Source organism: Heterodontus francisci, chromosome 12, assembly GCF_036365525.1.
Source record: "Heterodontus francisci isolate sHetFra1 chromosome 12, sHetFra1.hap1, whole genome shotgun sequence".
Classification (NCBI taxonomy): domain Eukaryota; kingdom Metazoa; phylum Chordata; class Chondrichthyes; order Heterodontiformes; family Heterodontidae; genus Heterodontus; species Heterodontus francisci.
Genome location: NC_090382.1, coordinates 100,228,828 through 100,250,015, shown reverse-complemented (window position 1 = coordinate 100,250,015; position 21,188 = coordinate 100,228,828). Strand labels below are relative to the sequence as shown.

Sequence of the window (21,188 nt, the reverse complement as noted above, 5' to 3'; positions counted from 1 at the left end):
CATACCTGTGGTATTCAATGAATACTTTGCATCTGACTTACCAAGGAGGAAGATGCTACTCAGATCACAATGAAAGAAGTAATTAATAGACTAGAAGGATTTAAGATCGATAAGCAGGAGACACTGGATAACCTGTCTGTACTTAAAGCTAATAAGACATCAGGACCAGAAGAGATGCATCCAAGGATACTGAGGGAAGTGGGGGTAGAAATTGCAGAAACACTGGCCACAATTTTCCAGTCTTCCTTAGACTCAGGGGTGGTGCCAGAGGAATGGACAGTTGCAAACGATGCGCCCTTGTTCAAAAAAGGGAGTAAAGATATGCCCAGCAACTATAGGCCAGTCAGTTTAACTTCAGTGGTGGGTTGAAGAAACAATAATTCGGGACAAAATTAATAGTCACATGGACAAATGCAGGTTAAATAAGGAAAGCCAGCACAGATTTTTGAGGGAAAATCGCATTAAACTAATTTGCTGGAGTTTTTTTGAAGAGGCAACAGAGACGGTTGATGAGGATAATGCTGTTGATTTGATGTACACAGACTTCCAAAAGGCATTTGATACAGTGCCGCACAACAGACTTGGGAGCAAAGTTATAGCTCATGGAATAAACGGGACAGGAGCGAATTGGATACAAAATTGGCTGAGTAGTAGGAAAGAGAGCAGTGGTTAATGGATGTTTTTCAGACTGAAGGAAGGTTTGTAGTGGAGTTCCCCAGGGGCCAGTGTTGGGACCCTTGCTCTTCCGGATATACATTAATGACGTAAACCTTGGTGTACAGGGCACAATTTCAAAGTTTGCAGATGATACGAAACTTGGAAGCATTGGGAACTGTGAGGAGGATAAGGTAGAACTTCAAAAGCACACAGATAAGTTGGTGGAATGGGCAGTCACGTGGCAGATGAAGGTCAATGCGGAGAAGTGTGAAGTGATTCATTTTAATAGGAAGAACACGAAGAGACAATATAAAATGAAGGATACTACTCTAAAAGGGGGTGCAGGAGCAGAGGGACCTGGGTGTATATGTGCATAAGTCATTGAAGGTGGCAGGACAGGTTGAAAAAGCAGTTAATACAGCATGCAGTATTCTAAGCTTTAATAATAGGGTAACAGAGCACAAGAGCAAAGAGGTTATGTTGAACTTGTATACGGCTTCAACTGGAGTATAGCGTCCAGTTTTGGGCGCCACACTTTAGGACAGATGTGAAGGCATTGGAGTGCAGAAAAGATTCACAAGAATGGCTCCAGGGATGAGGAACTTCGTTTACGAAGACAGATTGGAGAAGTTGGCACTGTTTTCTTTGAAAAGGCTGGGAGGAAATTTGATGGAGGTATTCAAAATCATGAGGGGTCTGGACAGAGTAGGTCGGAAGAAACTGTTTCCCTCATGAAAGGATCAAGAACGAGAGGGCACAGATTTAAGTTAATTGGCAAAAGAAGCAATGGCGGCATGAGGAAAAACGTTTTCACGCAGCGAGTGGTTAGGATCGAGAATGCACTGCTATATAGTGTGGTGGAGACAGGTTCAATCAAAGCATTCAAAAGGGAATTAGATGGTTATCTGAAAAGGAAGAGTGTGCAGAGTTATGGGAAGAGGGTGGGGGAAAGGCACTAACTGAATTACTCATCTGGAGAGCTAGTGTCGACACAATGGGCCGAATGGCCTCCTTCTGTGCTGTAACCAATCTGCGATTCGGTGAATTTGAAATTGAAAAGTTTTTGTGCCAAATACACAATCTGTAACAGTCTGTTATTTAAGAGTTAGAAGTGCAGCAAAATAATAAACGGTACCTTAAGAACAGTAAAATAAAAGCAAAATACTGCTGATGCTGGAAATCAAATAAGAACAAAAAGTGCTGGAAATACTCAGCAGGTCAGACAGCATCAGTGAAGAGAGAAACGGAGTTAACGATTCAGTCCATGTCGTCAACCTGAAATGTTAACTGTTTCTTTCTCCACAGATGGTGCCGGACCTGCTTAGTATTTACAGCATTCCATTTTTATTTATTATACCTTATGAACAGTGCTGTGCTGTGATACGGCTAACTGTTGTGTCTGTAGTTGCTGATGCTGTTGTTGCTGCTGTTGATGTTGAACTCCATTGTTCTCTCTGTGCCAGTACACCCTAATAAATCTGTTGTTCAATACTGCCGCAGTGCTGGAAATGGCCCGTTTTGCCTCCTCGTTCTGAGAGTACTGAATGAGAGCTGCTTCTGGATCACCACCAAAGGCAACCTGTGGGATTAAGTGGGGGGGAAAAAAAAGTATACTGAATATAATGCTGGTATATTCATTTTTGAGAAAATATCTTCAGTTTTATTTGTGCCTGCCGCTGGAAATGGTGTTTAGATGATCTGAGCAAGACTCCTCATGACATTATTAAAATTACAGATGACATGTAAAGGTAGGTAAATGTTTTTAAAGAATCTGTGCAGTCATTTCCTAGATAAAAGTAACAATCGCACCACACAAGTGACAGGCAATGACCATCTCCAACAAGAGAGAATCTAACCATCTCCCCTTGACATTCAATGGCATTACCATCGCTGAATTCCCCCACTATCAACATCCTAAGGGCTACCATTGACCAGAAACTGAACTGGACCAACCACAAACGCTGTGGCTACAAGAGCAGGTCAAAGGCTGGGAATTCTGCGGCGAGTAACTCCCTTCCTGACTCCCCAAAGCCTGTCCACCATCTACAAGGCACGTCAGGAGTGTGATGGAATACTCTCCATTTGTCTGGATGAGTGCAGCTCCAGCAACACTCAAGAAGCTTGATACTATACAGCACAAAGCAGCCAGCTTGACTGGCACCCCAACCACCACCACAAACATTCACTCCATTCACCACTGATGCAAAGTGGCAACAGCATGTACCATCTACAAGATGCACTGCAGCAACTCACCAAGGATCCTTTGACAGCACCTTCCAAACATGCGATCTCTACCACCTAGAAGGACTAGGGCAGCAGATGCATGGCAGCACTACCACCTGCAGGTTCCCCTCCAAGCCACACACCATCCTGACTTGGAACTATATCGTCATTCCTTCGTTGTCACTGGATCCAAAATCCTGGAACTCCCTTCCGAACAGCACTGTTGGCATACCTACACCCCAAGGACTGCAGCAGTTCAAGGAGGCAGCTCACCGCCACCTTCGCAAGGGCAATTAGGGATGGGCAATAAATGCTGGCCTAGCCAGCGACGCCCATATCCCATGAGCAAATCAAAAAAAGGGGTAAAATTATCTGACCTGTGTATTTCATTACAGTGCAATGGCTATTGATTCAAATATCAAGCCAACAAAATTGTCTGCTGGAGAACAAAATATAAAGACGCAACACAATATTCCAACAACCTCAAACCAAAAGTATAGACCAAAAAATATTGTTAAAATCCAGAGATAACTGAACTACTCTGCCTTGTGCTACTGCCAATACTGAATGAGCCAGTGAACATTTGCACTACTATCTTGCAACAATTAATCTCATCTGAAAATGTAAATGATATGAACTGAAATATATATATATTTTTTTTATTTATTCATTCATGGGATGTGGGCGTCGCTGGCTAGGCCAGCATTTATTGCCCATCCCTAATTGCCCTTGCGAAGGTGGCGGTGAGCTGCCTTCTTGAACTGCTGCAGTCCATGTCAGGTAGGTACACCCACACTGCTGTTAGGAAGGGGTGGTAGTGCTTTATTCAACACAGGTAGTCATAATGCTAGTTACAGTACCTTGAATTAATTATCAATACAGCGTGACTAAAATCTCTTTAATGACCCAGAAATTGTTGGAAAAATAATGACGAGCTCACAGCACCTGCCATTATTAGCATCTAAAAAACTCACCAATTTGTGGGAAGAGGAGATACTGCACGAGTTCCAATTTACCACAAATTGCATCACTCCGCCAAAAGAGAAAGAAAATTACCATCTCACAGCATGTCTCATCGTTTGTCATGAAATTGCTGGAGTTGTGCCGCAATCCGAATTAATCTCACCGCAGCCATTTGGGGCTGGTAATTCATGTCATAAGAAGCTTGCTAATGACATGGTGTATGGTCCTGACATGCTACTCAACTGTGGAGGCAGTTTTCCAGAATAGTTTAAAATTATCAAGGGAACAGACCATACTAGATTTAGTAATGAGTAACGAAGCAAAATTAGTCAACAGTAAGGGTACATCTTGAATGGTGACCATTACATGATTGAAGTTGATATTAGGCTCGATAAGGAGATAAAAGTTTCATAAACCAAAGTTTTATATTCAAGTAAAACTTCAGAGGAATGAGAAATCAATTGACCCATTTTCTATCTTACCCCGCACCAGGTCCTGCTCGGACATCAGCCCTGTTCTTCCTGGCCAACACTGGCCGCCGGGCTCCAAAACCTCAAATTCAGAATCCTCATTTTGTACTGAAATCCCTTCATGCCTCACTTCTCATCTCTGTAACTTTCTCCAGCCCTGCAAACTTTCCTCATGAAACTTTCTATTCCTGTGACTCTGGCTTTTGCGCATCACTCCCTTCCTTCACCCAATATTGGCAGTCATGCCTTCGCTGTCTGGGCCTGTGGTTGGCATTTCATCTCTAAACCATTCTGTTTCTCAACATCCCTTTCCTTCTTTAATAACTTCCTCAAAACCTCCTCCTTTTTCCAAGATTTTGGTCCCCCTCCTAATATTGCGCTCTTTGTCTCAGTGCCATCTTTGTCTGACTATGCTTCTATGAGGTGCCTAGAGGCACTTTTCTACATTAAATGCACTATATAAATTCAAGTTGTGTCATATGCACAAAATCTGATTCTCCAGTGTTTTGCCCACTAATTATTTTCAAATTAGAAACATAGGTTTGAAGTATAATACAACTATAAATTTGAGTCTTTCCCTTCTCACTGGATCAATCAATTTACATGACTGTAGCTGTGATATACCTGAATTCAAAATGATAGATGCTATATTTAAACCCTTAAAATCACAATTACTAAAAAATATGTACCTCCTTGCATGGTCTCTCATTAAACCACTTCTAAAAGTCTTCATCACGAATTACTTGTCTAAATTATTTTTAATGTTTGGAGGATCCAGTTTTTTTCCCCAAACAGGATGGAAAATGTTCTGGTCTTTATGATCCCTCCTCATTCCTCCAGTTACTTTGTGAAACAGTATCCAAGTTAAGTATTTAAGTGCACACTTTAGAGGTGTAGCAGTACATTGTCTTTTTATTTCTCGAGCCAGGATCTGAATTCAGCCCAATGCTTCTCTCTCATCTTGATACAAGTCAAACAAATTTCGGTGCACTGATCACTAATTTGCCACCATTATTCAGAGAGGCCACAAGGATGGCCTGCATGGAAAGTACATTGATGGGATAGAATGTAGGAGATGTAGCTTTATTTTGCATGTGAAACAGATTATGTCTGACTTGATGTGCAGCTGAAGGTTAAAAATAAACAAATGTTCCATTGACCAGCACTAAAACCTCTCTACTTGAGGCACAGATTTTCATCTGAAAGCAGGTGAACTGCTAAAGATCATACAGGAAATATGCCCCAGTTTAATCACATGACTCAAGAGAAAAACAGTTTTAAAAAGGAATGAATATTCTTCTACATCAGTTTCCTTACCTGAATGTTGACAATAGTACCAAATTTGCTGAAATGTTCATTTAGCTGGGTAATGGTGTTCATTTCCCTTGGGATTTTGCGGACCTCTAGCTTTGTGTTATCATAGGTATGTTGAGTCTTCTTCTGAAACCCTTGTTTATTTTGATGATTAAAGTTTTGCCTGCTGATTTAAAAAAATGTGCAGTATTTACATAATGGCTTCCAGGATCCAAGCGCTTCAGTTTGGGTAAGGATTTGCCTTCAACATTGGGCTTACAGTAAAATATGGTCGTGTCAAAGCTAAATTCTACTTCAAATTTCAGTTTTGGAGAAGAGAATAAAATGTGAAATCATTACATTCAAATAATTGCTAGTGAAATACCCAGCTTCCACTAATCTGATGCTGCAAAATATTAACCCCAATTTAGGGATTTAAAAACCTCTAACATGAACAAACTACGACACATATATAAAATTTCCCCCAAAAATTCCAAAAGTGCTACAGTTCATTGGCATGCCAGTACTGTAGATCAAAAGAGTTTGGTTTGAATCCAAAGATGATTAACAACGCAGCAAGCTTCCTATTTCAGCAGGTCAAGAGAAGGTGCAAGTAAAGATCAGATGTTTAATCAAAAGCTACACTGCCCTTTTGACTTGGAAATGGGACACAAATTGAGGTGAAAGGTGTTACAGGAATTGTTCACATTTAAAAACAATAAAAACATTCCATTAATAAATGAATAGATATGAAATGGGTGGCACACTGAGTATAAATCCAGACTACACTGGGGGGGATGCAATACTACTCTTTGCTGGTTGCAAAGGCTCTATGAAAAATCAAGCCTGAGCACTCAGTGCAGCTGTCCATGCAAAATCTAACTTAGACAATATTTCACAAACCCAGTGCGGGAAAGAAATACTCCTATATTCCATTCCCCACAATGGCATCCCTTGCCCCAGAAAATACAAACATTCACAAATTAACTTTTGGATGGAACAGCGCAACCTTACTTTTCCATCCAAGGTTTTTTCGTAGGTGGCCCATCCACAGTCACCACTGTCCTTTTCCGAGATTCTGGCTCGATAACCACACGTGAAACATTGTTGCTGGTTGTTGTAACAATACAGATCTCTGCTTGATTAACTTTCGCAGGCACTGAAAGTGTCAAAAGGATAAGAAACTTAATATCCCTTTTAGCCATCTTAATACGCACAACTGAATTGTACACAGTGTACAGAATACCTTCTGAAAACATTATTTGGTTTCAGCTTAGATGCATTTTAAGTCGAAGAAACCCATACGAACAGTGCCATGAAATTCTGGACTCCCAGCTTATATCCTTGGTGCGCATCTCCGGAGAGGTAGAAATAGAAAATGATGTCATGACATCTCAGTACAAAGACATTTTGCTGCGCTGATACAAAAGCACTTCAGATGCACTTGCTGTCATATTATCTGCCTCCATGCTGCGGGGTTCTTATGTAGTGATACTGCTGCAGCAGATTACAGTCTAACTGACATTCGACTGTCTCTCAACACCAACCCAAAACACACAAAATGGGCTGCAATTAACCAGACCAATTGATGATATACATTGAAATCTGTGAGGAAATTGTTTAACCTAAACAAACTGCAATCCATTTCACTTTGTTCAAGTCCATAAAAATACTGCAAAGTTAAACAGAATGTGTGGGGGGCCGGAGGACGTAGGTAAGGTTTTAACTAATTACTTTTCATCTGTGTTCACTATGGAGAAGGATGATGTAGGTGTAGAGATCAGGGAGGGGGACTGTGACATACTCGAACAAATCAGCATCGAAAGGGAGGAGGTATTAGATGTTTTAGCGGGCTTAAAAGTGGATGAATCCCCAGGCCCAGATGAGATATATTGCAGACTGTTATGTGAGGCAAAAAAGGAGATAGCAAGGGCTCTGACACAAATTTTCAAATCCTCTCTGGCCACAGGAGAGGTACCAGAGGACTGGAGGACAGCGAATGTGGTACCATTATTCAAGAAGGGCAGCAGGGAAAAACCAGGTAATTACAGGCCTGAGTCCAACATCAATGGTACAGAAACTATTGGAAAAAACTCTGAGGGACAGGATTAATCTCCACTTGGAGAGGCAGGGATTAATCAGGGATAGTCAGCATGGCTTTGTCAGGGGAGATGATGCTTAACAAATTTGACTGAATTTTTCGAGGAGATGACTAGATGTGTAGATGAGGGTAAAGAAGTTGATGTAGTCGAAATGGACTTCAGTAAGGCTTTTGATAAGGTCCCGCATGGGAGATTGGTTAAGGTGGTAAGAGCCCATGGGATCCAGGGCAATTTGGATCCAAAACTGGCTTAGTGGCAGGAGGCAGAGGCGATTGGAAGCCTGTGACCAGTGGTGTACCACAGGGATCAGTGCTGGGACCCTTGCTGTTTGTAGTGTACATTAATGATTTAGACATGAATATAGGAAGTATGATAAGTTCTCAGATGACATGAAAATTGGTGGTGTTGTAAATAGTGAGGAGGAGGAAAGCCTGAGATTACAGGACGATATAGATGGGCTGCTAAGATGGGCAGAACAGTGGCAAATGGAAATTAATCCTGAGAAGTGTGAGGTGATGCATTTTGAGAGGACTAACAAGGCAAGGGAATATACAATGGATGGTAGGACCCTAGGAAGTACAGAGGGTCAGAGACACCTTGGTGTACTAGTCCATAGATCACTGAAGGCAGCAGCACAGGTAGATAAGGTGGTTAGGAAGGCATATGGGATACTTGCCCTTATTTGCTGAGGCATAGAATATAAGAGCAGGGAGGTTATGATAGAGCTGCATAAAACGCTAGTTAGGCCACAGCTGGAGTACTGTGTACAGTTCTGGTCGCCACACTATAGGAAGGATGTGACTGCACTGGAGAGGGTGCAGAGGAGATTCACCAGGATGTTGCCTGGGCTGGAGCATTTCGTCTATAAAGAGAGACTGGATAGGCTAGGGTTGTTTTCCTTAGAGCAGAGAAGGCTGAGGGGAGACCTGATAGACGTATACAAAGTTATGAGGGGCATAGATAAGTTAGATAGGAAGAAACTTTTTCCCTTACCAGAGGTGTCAATAACCAGGGGGTATAGATTTAAGGTAAAGAGCAGGAGATTTAGAGGGGATCTGAGGAAAAAAAATTTCACCCAGAGGGTGTTTGGAATCTGGAACGCACTACCTGAAGGGGTGGTAGAGGCAGGAGCCCTCACAACATTTAAGTGGTATTTAGATGAGCACTTGAAACGCCATAGCATACAAGGCTACTGGCCAAATGCTGGAAAATGGGATTACAATAGATAGGCTTGATGGCCGGCGCCAGCATGGTGGGCTGAAGGACCTGTTTCTGTGCTGTATAACTCTATGACTCTAAGAAGTTAAGTGTTTTGGTCTCTGTATTCTTTCTGACAAAAGCTTACGAAATTTACCAACCCAAGTCAGGTAAGTTTCAACAGCAAGCAGCTTTCAGACTTGAATTCAAAATTTTCAAGTTGAGTGTGGACCAATAATAAATCTTTGAGCTACAAACTAACTCAAATTGTGACCACAAATATAAATGTAGTCAGAGTTAACGTTTCAGATCAATGACCTTTCATCAGATTCTGAAATGTTAACTCTCTTTCTCTCTCCACAGGTGCGCCAGACATAATGAGCATTTCCAGCATTTTCTGTTTATAATTCAGATATTCCAGCAACCGCAGTAGTTTTTGTACGATAAATATGAAATGGTTTACTTATCCGCTTGTAAATGCATGTTTTCGAATTTAATAATTAATGTTTGCTCATGTTTCAATCTCATTCATTAGTATTGACACAGTAACCAGATGGAATCGTAAATTCAATGTCAAATTCTAAGTGAGTTGGGGAACTCAGTAGCTCAAGCTTTATATATTTCATTATATATTCGATTTAGTAGATTGTTGTGTGCCTTGGCAGTGTAGAATCTCCAAGTGCAAACTCGCCAAACAGAGGTTATCCCTTCATATTATTGTCACACCAATGTGCTTTATTGAACAATAATTTTCTTTAATCCACTGGCTGGAGATCTGAATTTATATTTTTTTTTTTAAGAAGAAATTTTTTTTAAAAAGAGATAAAAGATGACTTTTCTAGCAGTTTAAGTTGGCCACCTAATTTGCAATACCATATCCTACATTGCAAGGTCTGTGAGGTGGAGACAAAATGCCTGCTCATCACAGCAAGAATCAAGTCCCAGGAAGTTTAAGGGAACTGCCTGTTCTTTTTAGCAAGAAGAAAAACACTGTTAACGACCATGCTTGAATCACTGGGTGACTGTCATATGACAAACACCCCCCTCTCACCCTCACAATGTGGATTTAAGCTGGTGTTTCTCTGCAGCAGCAAGCAGCAACAGGACTCTGACACATGCAGATCTAAGTGGGGGTCCCTTCTCTCTCTCTATTCTAGCTTGCAAGGTTCGAATCCTGCCTGTTGACTGACCATCTTTGCATTTGCTGGCTACAATCAGAAACCCTGATGGAAGAAATCATCTGCATCACTGTTTCCAAGAGACCCACCGAATCAGTCATCTACCTCTTCAAACTACGCGCCTCAAGACCACCAAATTCAGCTAGAGGCCAGCCGAATCACCCTCAAGAAAACGCAAGAAAACCTGCCCGATTGGTTTTTGATATGATCACATCAAAAACCAATCAAACACCTACTGAATAAGCTGTTACATCCACTTTAAAAAAGAATTAAACCTGCTGTGGGGGGGGGGGGGGGGGGGGGGTCAAACAAGGAGAGGGAAAAGAGGGAAGCCCTTCAACCCCTCCTTACCTGACCGTAACATTTTTTCCCCTTTATGAACTTGAGTTAGAGATTCAGTCATGGATCAGGTGTATTTTTCCCCTGTTCAAATGAATGCCATTAACTGCATAGTTCAACTCACTTATGCTCTCATTTATTTCACCCATTAGGAACATGAATTAAAATTTTTTGAAGAATTTCCACTTAATAATTATGTTCAAAATTGTTTTTCAAGACAATCATTTAGATCTATCCTAGCATTGCCACTGTGATCAGACACACACAAACAACCAAATGTCTTTCGACCATTACATTTTCAAACTGAACAATATAAAATGCAAGCAATCTGTTAAGTAAACCTTAGACACCTTCATAATGCACAACTGGTTTACAACTTCAGTCCTTGAGAACGCTTGCATTGTGACAAATTCTGAAACAACACTAGTTTGTAAATAAGAAATTCTACTAATTACTGAAGACCACATGCTAATTGCCTGCTACAAACCACCACAGCATCTTTTACCTCGTGAAGGACCATCCATGGTGCTGGAAGTTAAACCAATCAGATTAGGACGTTCAGTCTGAACTCGTGGGATGTAGTGTCGATACTGAGGCCTGGCACCACCAGTAATACTGGGAGCTTCGGGGTTATACCCGTCAGGTTCATAGTTATCTGAAATAGAAAAGCCTCATCATAATTTTTTTATTGAACCCCAGTGGCACAGCAATAAAATTAGGAATCTGGTCATACTACTCTGGGTTCTCAGAAATACATTTTTAAAGGTCAAGCTAAAAAAAACTGGAACCAAACTATATTCCACACCATGGTTGCTGACGAGACTGAAAATTGTAATGATTGATCTAATGCAACAGTGAAAACATTTTGCAGCTGTCAAACGAGAAAAATTAACATCTCAAATACCTCAAGTTAACATATACAATACAATGCCTGATATTTTATATACATACAGTGGAACATTTTATGTAATTCAGGAAAACAATTCTGAAGACTGCACCCCAATAGCAAATGTAACCCCACTATTTAAGAAGGGAGAAAAAAAACAGGGAACTACAGACCTGTTAGCCTGACATTAGTAGGGAAAATGCTAGAATCTATTGTAAAGCATGTGGTAACTGGACAGTTCGAAAATAATGCTTGGATTGGGCAGAGTTAACATGGATTTATGAAAGGGAAATCATGCTCGACAAACCTGTTGGAATTTTTTGAGGATGTAACTAACAGAATAGATAAGGGGAACCAGTGGATATGGTGTATTTGGATTTTCAGAAGGCTTTTAATAAGGTCCCACACAAGAGGTCAATAAATAAAATTAGAGCATATGGGATTGGCAGTTAATATACTGGCAAGGATTGAGAATTGGTTAACAGACAGAAAACAGAGTAGGAATAAAAGGGTCATTCTCAGATTGGCAAGCTGTGACTTGTAGGGTACTACAAGGATCAGTGCTTGGGCCCCAGCTATTCACAATGTATATCAATGATTTGGCTGTGTGAACCAAATGTAATATCTCCAAGTTTGCTGATGACACAAAACCAAGTAGGAATGCGAGTTGTGAGGAGGATGCAAAGAGGCTTCAGGGGAATTTGGACAGGCTAAGTAAGTGGGCAAGAACATTGCAGATAGGATATAATGTGGAAAAATGTGAAGCTATCCACTCTGGTCAGAAAAACAGAAATGCAGAGTATTTCTTAAATGGTGAGAGATTGGGAAGCGTTGATGTCCAAAGATACCGAGGTGTCCTTGTTCTTGCGTCACTGAAAGCCAACATACAGGTACAGCAAGTAACTGGGAAGGTAAATTGGCTTTTATTGCAAAAGGATTTGAGTACAGAAGTAAAGAAGTCTTGTTGCAATTGTATAGAGCCTTGGTGAGACCACACCTGGAGTACGATGTACAGATTTGGTCTCCTTAACAGAGGAACAATATACTTTATTGAGGAGGCTGGGCCTGTATTCTCTAGCGTTTACAAGAATGAGAGGTGATCACATTGAAACATACAAAATTCTTACAGGGCTCGACAGGGTAGATGCAGGATGGATGTTTCCCCTGGCTTGGTGAGGGGGGGGGGGCGGGAAAGAGAGTGCAGGGCGTCTAGAACTAGGGGGGGTCACAGTCTCAAAATTAGGGGTAGGCCATTTAGGACCGAGTTGAGGAATTTCTTCACTCAGAGGGTGGTGAATCTTTGGAATTCGCCCAGAGGGCGATGGAGGCTTAGTCACTGAGTATGTTCAAGGCAGAGATTGATAGATTTCGAGTTATTAAATATTAGATATGGGGATTGTGCGGGAAAATGGCAGTGAGGTGAGAGTGACTGCCCTTCCTTGACATCAAGGCAGCATTTGACCGAGTATGGCATCAAGGAGCCCTAGCAAAACTGAGGTCAATGGGAATCAGGGGGAAAACCCTCCGCTGGCTGGAGTCATACCTAGCGCAAAGGAAGACGGTTGTGGTTCTTGGAGATCAATCATCTGAGCTCCAGGACATCACTGCAGGAGTTCCTCAGGGTAGTGCCCTAGGCCCAACCAGCTGCTTCATCAATGACCTTCCTTCAATCATAATGTCAGAAGTGGGGATGTTCGCTGATGATTGCACAATGTTCAGCACCATTCGTGACTCCTCAGATACTGAAGCAGTCCCTGTAGAAATGCAGCAAGACCTGAACAATATCCAGGCTTGGGCTGATAAGTGGCAAGTAACATTCACGCCACACAAAGCCTGCCCACCATCTACAAGGCACAAGTCAGGAGTGTGACGGAATACTCTCCACTTGGCTGGATGGGTGCAGCTCCAACAACACTCAAGAAGCTCGACACCATCCAGGACAAAGCAGCCCGCTTGATTGGCACCCCATCCACAAACATTCACTCCCTCCACCACTGACGCACAGTGGCAGCAGCGTGTACCATCTACAAGATGCACTGCAGCAATGCACCAAGGCTCCTTAGACAGCACCTTCCAAACCCACGACCTCTACCAACTAGAAGGACTAGGGCAGCAAATATATGGAAACACCACCACCTGCAAGTTCCCCTCCAAGTCACACACCATCCTGACTTGGAACTATATCGCTGTTCCTTCACTGCCGCTGGGTCAAAATCCTGGAACTCCCTTCCTAACAGCACTGTGGGTATACCTACCCCAAATGGACTGCAGCGGTTCAAGAAGGCAGCTCACCACCACCATCTCAAGGGCAATTTGGGATGGGCAATAAATGCTGGCCTGACCAGTGATGCCTACATTCCATGAATGAAAAAAAAAACCTACTCCTGCTCCTATTTCCTATATTTCTAATAGTTCAGCTTGTTAAGGCAGCGAGTAACAAAGCTATACAGACCAAGGAGGTCTGAGATTTAACCCCTGATCTAATTCAATGCAGACCATCACAACCAGGTTGATGGTACAGATGCTACAATGGGGCTCAGTGCCCAAGGCAGGGAGAAGAAAAAATGAGCTAGAGTTCTTGCTCCTGATTGTTTTAACATAGAACATAGAACATCTTGGGTCTCTGCTGGAAAGTGTTCATACATGTTCGTCTGTTGATGACATATCAAGGTTGGCTATGACGTGTCCACAAGTGGCCTGCTGATGCTCATCAACAAGGATCACATTTGCAAACTGCTGCTGACATGACATGGCAGCATGCAAGCAGTACCTGTGAAATTGTACCAGAGAAAGGATGCCTTCAGACAAGGAGGGGAGAAAATTGGCAAAATTACTTTTGGGAAAATGAAGGTGTAATCTGAAAGTCTAAGGAGATATGACTGAAATTGGAATTGTATCTGATCTTGGTAAAGCGCCATTTGGAGTTCAGTCTTCAGTTTCCATATTATAGGAAAGAATTAGTCTCACTCTGTATTTGTTGCAGTAATTCTATGAGGCTGGGGGTAATCAGCCAAAATTACCAGCTTGTAGTGATTACATTTGAGTCTTTAAATTTTCAGGTTATTAAGCACAAATAGTAAAATAGACAAAACATCTATACCATGCTACCTGCTGCTGGGATGTGGCAGGCATATCAAGGAAGAGATGCAGAATGCCCCAAGAACTCCATACTATGTGCGATTTTTTAAAAAGCTGGTACAATGGCGTGATTTCAAGACTACAATCTCACATTAAGATGCACATTATATAAATGCTTAGCTACAGTCCTGCGATTTATGAAGTCACCAGAACTAGCTGTGTGTTTACTATCTTACAATCATCCCATGGTATCCATTATCATTTCTCACTAAGTGAGATCATAATAGACTGACTAAAATAAGGAAAAAAAAAATCACAGAATTGTTATCGAGCAGAAGGAGGCCATTCGGCCCGTCTTCACCGGCTCTCCGAAAGAGCAATTCACTTCCTGCCATTCATCCGCCTTCTCCGCGCAACCCTGCATGTTATTCCTTTTCAGATAACAGTCTAATTCCCTTCTGAATGCTTCAATTGAACCGGACTCCACCACACTCTTGGGCAGTGCATTCCAGATCTTAAACCACTCCCTGCATGAAAAGGTTTTTCCTCACGTCACTTTTGCTTCTCTTACCAATTATTTTAAATCTGTGTCCTCTCGTTCTTCATCCTTTCATGAGTGGGAACAGTTTCTCCCTATCTACTCTGTTCAGAACCCTCATGATTTTGAATACCTCTATCAAATCACTTCTCAGCCTTCTCATCTCCAAAACAAACTGACTGATGCAGAATTGGAGTAGGTTTTCCTCATATTAATTTCTATCACATTGCCACAAAAATTGTCTTCTAGCATTATCTCTGCAACCATAAAGGCAATGGCTACCTATGAACTTATCTACATTTTGAAACCAAGTAGGGAAGAAGTAAAAGACAAGATTCTCCTATTGTTAGCAAACTATCATGCAGGCCCCCACCTTGCCAAGAATAAGGCACACATTATTTCGCCACATGAACATTAAAACTTATAAATGTTGCTGGGAAGAAAAGAGGGTCTATCACAGGGAATTGCCAGGCCCCTCAACAGAACGACCTTTTCTAAAAACTAGCAGACAGTGTTGGAACAAAGGAACCAGTCCCTGCTTCTCCAATACACGGAAGACCTGGTCAGACCAGTTTAGTCACATGACTAACTGGCTGTTTGAATTTGAACTTGCCACAGAGTGCTTGAAACTCAGAAAACTCTTCTCCTGGACTGAGAACACCTCTCTCCTGTCTGCTCCCATCTCTTTCTCACGGAACTGAAAACATATGAACCCCAAGAGAGAAAAGACTCCGACAGTGAACAAGATTTAAGAATAATACTGGCCCCAACAAAAATCAAGACTACCTACAATCAAGGACTACAGTGAGTTCAAAGCACAGTAAAAACTCTTCTTCAGAGATTGCCTCGAACCTCTCCATTTTATTTTTCTCCTGCTCTTTTCTGTCCCTATTTGTATGTTCATAACGTGTATGCATGCTAGCGTGGGGCACGGTGTGTAGGCGTTAACTGAATTAGAGTTTAAGTTTAAGGTTTAATAAATTTCATTTTTCTTCTTTAAGCCTAAGAAAGCCTGTTAAAGCTCATTTCTTTGCCTTATAATTGGAAAGTGGTGAACAAGGATTCACCAAGGGGGAGCACAAAACACAGTGTTAAAAAATTAAACCCGGTTACAATAAGACCAGGTGAAGACTAAAAGGGACCCCTAGACACCTTGCTCACCTGGTCATAACAAAATGCTCCAATTCTAGTGAGAACCTGTACCAAGTAATGAGAGAATTTATAAATCCAGGTTAAGGGAGAAAGATGAGCAAAAGAAAAAAATATAATGATGAAAGAATAGTGTTACAACCAAGGCAGGAGAAATGCACTCTTAATTCAGTCCCACTTCTCCACGGGTCACAACATATCAATAAATTTTTCCTACCTACCCAACAGACTCTATTTGTCCCCCAGAATAAAGCACACCAACCAGGTTTCTTTAAACATTACCTATTTATTAGAAATAAAAAGTCTTAACCACTAATGAGATATATATCGATATATATGAAAAGCTCCTTATTTCCCGAGCCCTCATGCGCACACACAAATACATACAAAAAAAACTGGCGAACCGGGGAATAAAAAGGATTCTGGTTTACTGCTGTTTCATATGAATAAAAGGAATAATAAAATAATTCAGTTTGTCACGTTCTGGTAGGAAATTCTTCATTTGGGTGGTGTCCCAGAGTCAAAAAGTTGGATGCCACTCAAAGTCGCTCCAGGCGAGGTTGATTTACACAGTCTGTGATGGGTAGATATTCAAGGCAGGCATATAGTATATAGCAGGCATCACATATGTCTTCCAGCAGGAGTGCAGCAACAGGGCTGCTTCGGACCCTCAGCCGCAATATAGCATTAGAAGCTTTCTTCAGGTTCCAGGATTTCCCAAAACACAGATGGCAACAGGAATCACACAGGACGCAGGAATTCTTCAGAGACAGGAGGTAATAGGTATCTGCCACCTTTCAAATACAGGATTTCTTTTCAAGAGATGCAGGTTTCCTTTATAGAGAGGTGGCACAGTGGCGCAGTGGTTAGCACCGCAGCCTCACAGCTCCAGCGACCCGGGTTCAAATCTGGGTACTGCCTGTGTGGAGTTTGCAAGTTCTCCCTGTGTCTGCGTGGGTTTCCTCCCACAGCCAAAAGACTTGCAGGTTGATAGGTGAATTGGCCATTATAAATTGCCACTAGTATAGGTAGGTGGTAGGGGAATATAGGGACAGGTGAGGATGTGGTAGGAATATGGGATTAGTATAAATGGGTGGTTAATGGTCGGCACAGACTCGGTGGGCCGAAGGGCCTGTTTCAGTGCTGTATCTCTAAAAAAACAAAATCTAAAGAAAGGTCTTTTTTCTGGGTCTGCCACTTGGAACTCTAGGCAGGTCAGAAACAAAATTTCAAAAGCCTGTTATTTGTCCAACTCACTGGTTTTTAAAAAGGGTCCAAAGTGAAAGTAAACCTTCCTGAGCTTTTCACATGACTAGATACAGTGTCTCCCCTGTCAAAACCCCTAGCTGGCTTCCTTGAAACTGCTTGCTTTCCTATTCTTGTAAAAAAAAAAGTCAACATGCAAAAATTTCAGCTATTTGCAGGTGACAATGTCCACTGAAAAGCATTTGTTCAGCTTCCTTTTAAAACATACAAAATTCTAAGATTTTAGTACAAAAACAAAACCTCTTGTAACAATATCACAAGTGAAAAGTTGCATGAGAAAGGAAAACCAGATACCTCAGTACCTGTATCAATATAGCTTTGAACAGGGAGGACAAGTGTTTGAACTGTAGCCTTGATTCTCAGCTACCTCTGTGACTTTGAAAAGGAAGAGAAGGAAACACTAGAGAAGCCCAAGAGACACATCTACTGAAAGAGAGAGAGCAATATGGATAACTGACAGAATATTTCACTACACACACTTCCTGAAAAGATTTAGGTGTTGAAGAAATGGTGATAAACAACTGATGCTTCATTTACATTAATTACAGGACACAGCCTGTCAAGGTTGCACATCAAATGTTACTAAGTGAATTGAGCAACAAAACTGCTCAAGCAACACATTATTGAGTTTGTAAACTCACAGGGTTAGAAGATGAAACTAGGTAGGTGGTAGGGGAATATAGGGACAGGTGGGGATGTGGTAGGAATATGGGATTAGTGTAGGATTAGTATAAAATGGGTGGTTGATGGTCAGCACAGACTTGGTGGGCCGAAGGGCCTGTTTCAGTGCTGTATCTCTAAACTAAACTAAACTAATCTACCCAAGAAGCTGCCAGTGGATCGCTAGTGTTAATTTTCAAGGTTGAAAGCAAGTCTCCCAACTGCACAGCTCCACTCCCATCCATTCTAGTGCAGTCAGTAAGTTTTTCTACAACGAGAACACAAAAGCTGGCTCATCCCATACGATATGCAAGGTATACAAGTGATATTCACACTTGCCTGACCTCACTGAAGACACACCAGCTGGACAAGTCATCAGATACCACAGGGTTGCCACCTCTAGTTTGATGCATTCCTGGAGATTTAATCTAGTGACATTTGATCATGCTAGCACAAGATAAAACTCGCCTGCACTACTTAGCCATCCTGCACCTCTTAAAGGACAGGTGCATTGTGGCTGGAGCAGCTGCTGGAGGTGCTCTAAAAGTGATTTTGGCATGGCAAACACCCAATAATGGTACAACATGGCAGAGAACCTGAAGGTTTTCCGGCAATGCAATGGAGGCCTTGGTGGAGGAAGTAGAGATGAGGGAGGTCCTCCAGACAAACTCTGCGAAGGGAGTGGGATCAGATAGCCATGGCAGTAAATGAGACAAGCCCTGAGGACCTGGATGCTGTGCCACTAAAAGTTCAATGGCCTCACACCAGTGGCCAAGGTCAATGAATGCCTCTTCAAATGCCATATCCCATCAACTGTACCATGAGCCTCACACTCTGATCAATGCACCACATCCCCTTCATTCACTTACCAATAATCTCTATCTATCAAAACCCATACTCTATATTAATAGTTTCACCTTGCCCTCACACAGTTAGTACCGCTACTGCAAGACTCACACCCATATCTCTCACTGCCAATTATTCAAACTCGACAGCCACATCACCTAAACACACTGCACACTTTCACATTTCCCTGTCTCTTGCAGAACAAAGTGACACATAACCAGAGGCAGCAGACCTAACCACCAGAGAAAAGGCACGGTTGTGTGTCCTTATCCATGGAGGAGACGATTATTGCCATTACTGGAGCAGCTGGTGCTGAAGCCTTGGCCAGCAGCGGGGCGGAAACCACAGAAGATGACAGTATCCTCATAGCTAATCTCCCTTCTCACATTCCAATTCCCACTCATCCCATAATCTCTTCTCCCTTACAAGCTGCAGATGGCGCAGACATGCATCTTTTGCTTTCCCTTTCCCTTTACTGCCTCCTCCCTCACAACAACCCTATCATTATGCCTTTTTCCTTGCAGATACCCATGAACTGTTACCTGGCCCAGCAGTGGTGGAACAGTGAGAAGACAGTGATTGAAGAAATAACACCATCACTCGATTACACACTTGCGGTCACCATCTCAAATAATAGCACTGTACATATTTTAGAGGATAGCATCAAGGTGGCATCTGCATGTGCTGACACACCAGGAACAAGCAGCCCACATCTAGGGAAAAATGCAAGGGTTAGTGCAGGTGCCAGTCGGCCGGAGGACAATGTCTCACATGAGCTCGGCTGCAAAGGACTCAGATGAGCACTTTGAAAATGGGACCGGCTACAGAAGGCAGTTGATGGGCCTGCAAAAAGAAATTCTTCGTATACTGGCAGGCTTACCATAAAGCCTGCGTGCAATGTCAAGAAGCATAGAGGACTCCAGCACCAAAATCGTGCAGGGCTTTGTGCAGAAATTGGAATTCATCCTTTCCAACGTGGAAGTGGCGGCCAACTCCATTAACAAACTTGCAGATCCAAACATGATGCAGCGTGTGATGGCCAAAGTCTCAGCTTCCATTACAGCACAAGCAGAAGTCAGACAACATCTGGGAGTTGCAATGGAAGACCAGACTTAAGTCATGCAAGGTCAGCTTGCTGCCATACAAGCTCAGCCTGCTGCTATGCTAGCTCAGACTGCTGCCATCATGGCTGCGGATACCAGTGTTCAAAGGGGCTTGCAGGGTGTCACAGCAGTCCAACAATCTGTCCTCCAACAGATTACTAGGATTGAACAGAACATAAGAAATAGGAACAGGAATAGGCCATTCGGCACTTCGAGCTGCTCTGCCTTTCAAAGAGATCATGGTTGATCCTCTATCTCAACTCTACCCTCCTATACAATTCCCATATCCCCTTATTCCCTCTGTCTTGAATATACTCAACAAATGAGCATCCACAGCTCTCTGGGGTACAGAATTCCAACGATTCAGAGTCCTTTGAGTGAAGAAATTTCTCATGTCAGCCTTATTCTGAAACTGTGGCCCCTAGTTGTTAACTCCCCAGCCAGAGATAACATCCTCCAAGCATTCAGCCTTGCAAAACCCTCAAGTATTATTTATTTATTTAGAGATACAGCACTGAAACAGGCCCTTTCAGCCCACCGAGTCTGTGCCGACCAACAACCACCCATTTATACTAACCCTACAGTAATCCCATATTCCCTACCACCTACCTACCTGTTTCATTTAGATCACCTCTCAGTATTGTTACGAGTGCTTCCATTTCTTTTGTTAAATTTTGAAGATTTGTGTTTTAAAACTGAAAAGGAGTTCATAGATTTTTTTTTAAACAAGGGTCACAGAGGTCTGGGTTGTAAACCGTTATTGGAAGGCACCTGTCTTCAAATAATTACCCACCAGAGGTTGTTTTTGACTTGGGGGAAAGATGTTTATAAAGAAGTGACAGGTCAAGATTTATAGGGGTCAGGAGGCTTGATTCTTGTGACATTGTTTTTGCTTTCACTTCGGACAGTGAGTTGGGATATGGACAATGGTTTGAAAAAAGTTGGAGAAAACTTGCCAAGGGAGCAACACGCAGCTCAGTCTGTTCCAGCTCTTTTCCATCTCTTGAGAAACTGAGAAGCAAGTGTAAGAAACTGCCTGTTACTGCATTTTCCCTGGAAAGTTGCCCAAATTGATCTTCAACATCGCTTGACAAGAACTGTTCTAGGAAGATCCTAGTGGCAGTATCTATACATATTTGGGATGCCAAACGAGAAAAGGACTTCTGATACCTTTTCTCATCTCTTTTTTCTTCAGCTCTAAAGAGTAAATTTCTATTTTTTCGGTGTGTGTGTGTGTGTG

The 21,188-nt window shown here is 42.2% G+C and overlaps 1 protein-coding gene across 3 annotated transcripts in view; it reads right to left on the bottom strand.

Annotated features, from left to right (window-relative positions):
* Positions 1–21,188, bottom strand: part of rbm27 (RNA binding motif protein 27) — a 217,688-nt gene that overhangs the window by 131,529 nt on the left and 64,971 nt on the right. For all 3 annotated transcript variants that reach the window (XM_068043929.1, XM_068043931.1, XM_068043932.1), the window contains exons 9-12: positions 10,928–11,077; positions 6,621–6,765; positions 5,631–5,793; positions 2,015–2,236 (exon numbers count right to left, since the gene is read on the bottom strand). In XM_068043929.1, coding sequence (XP_067900030.1) covers positions 2,015–2,236; positions 5,631–5,793; positions 6,621–6,765; positions 10,928–11,077 — 680 coding nt within the window. The remainder of the gene's footprint in view (positions 1–2,014; positions 2,237–5,630; positions 5,794–6,620; positions 6,766–10,927; positions 11,078–21,188) is intronic.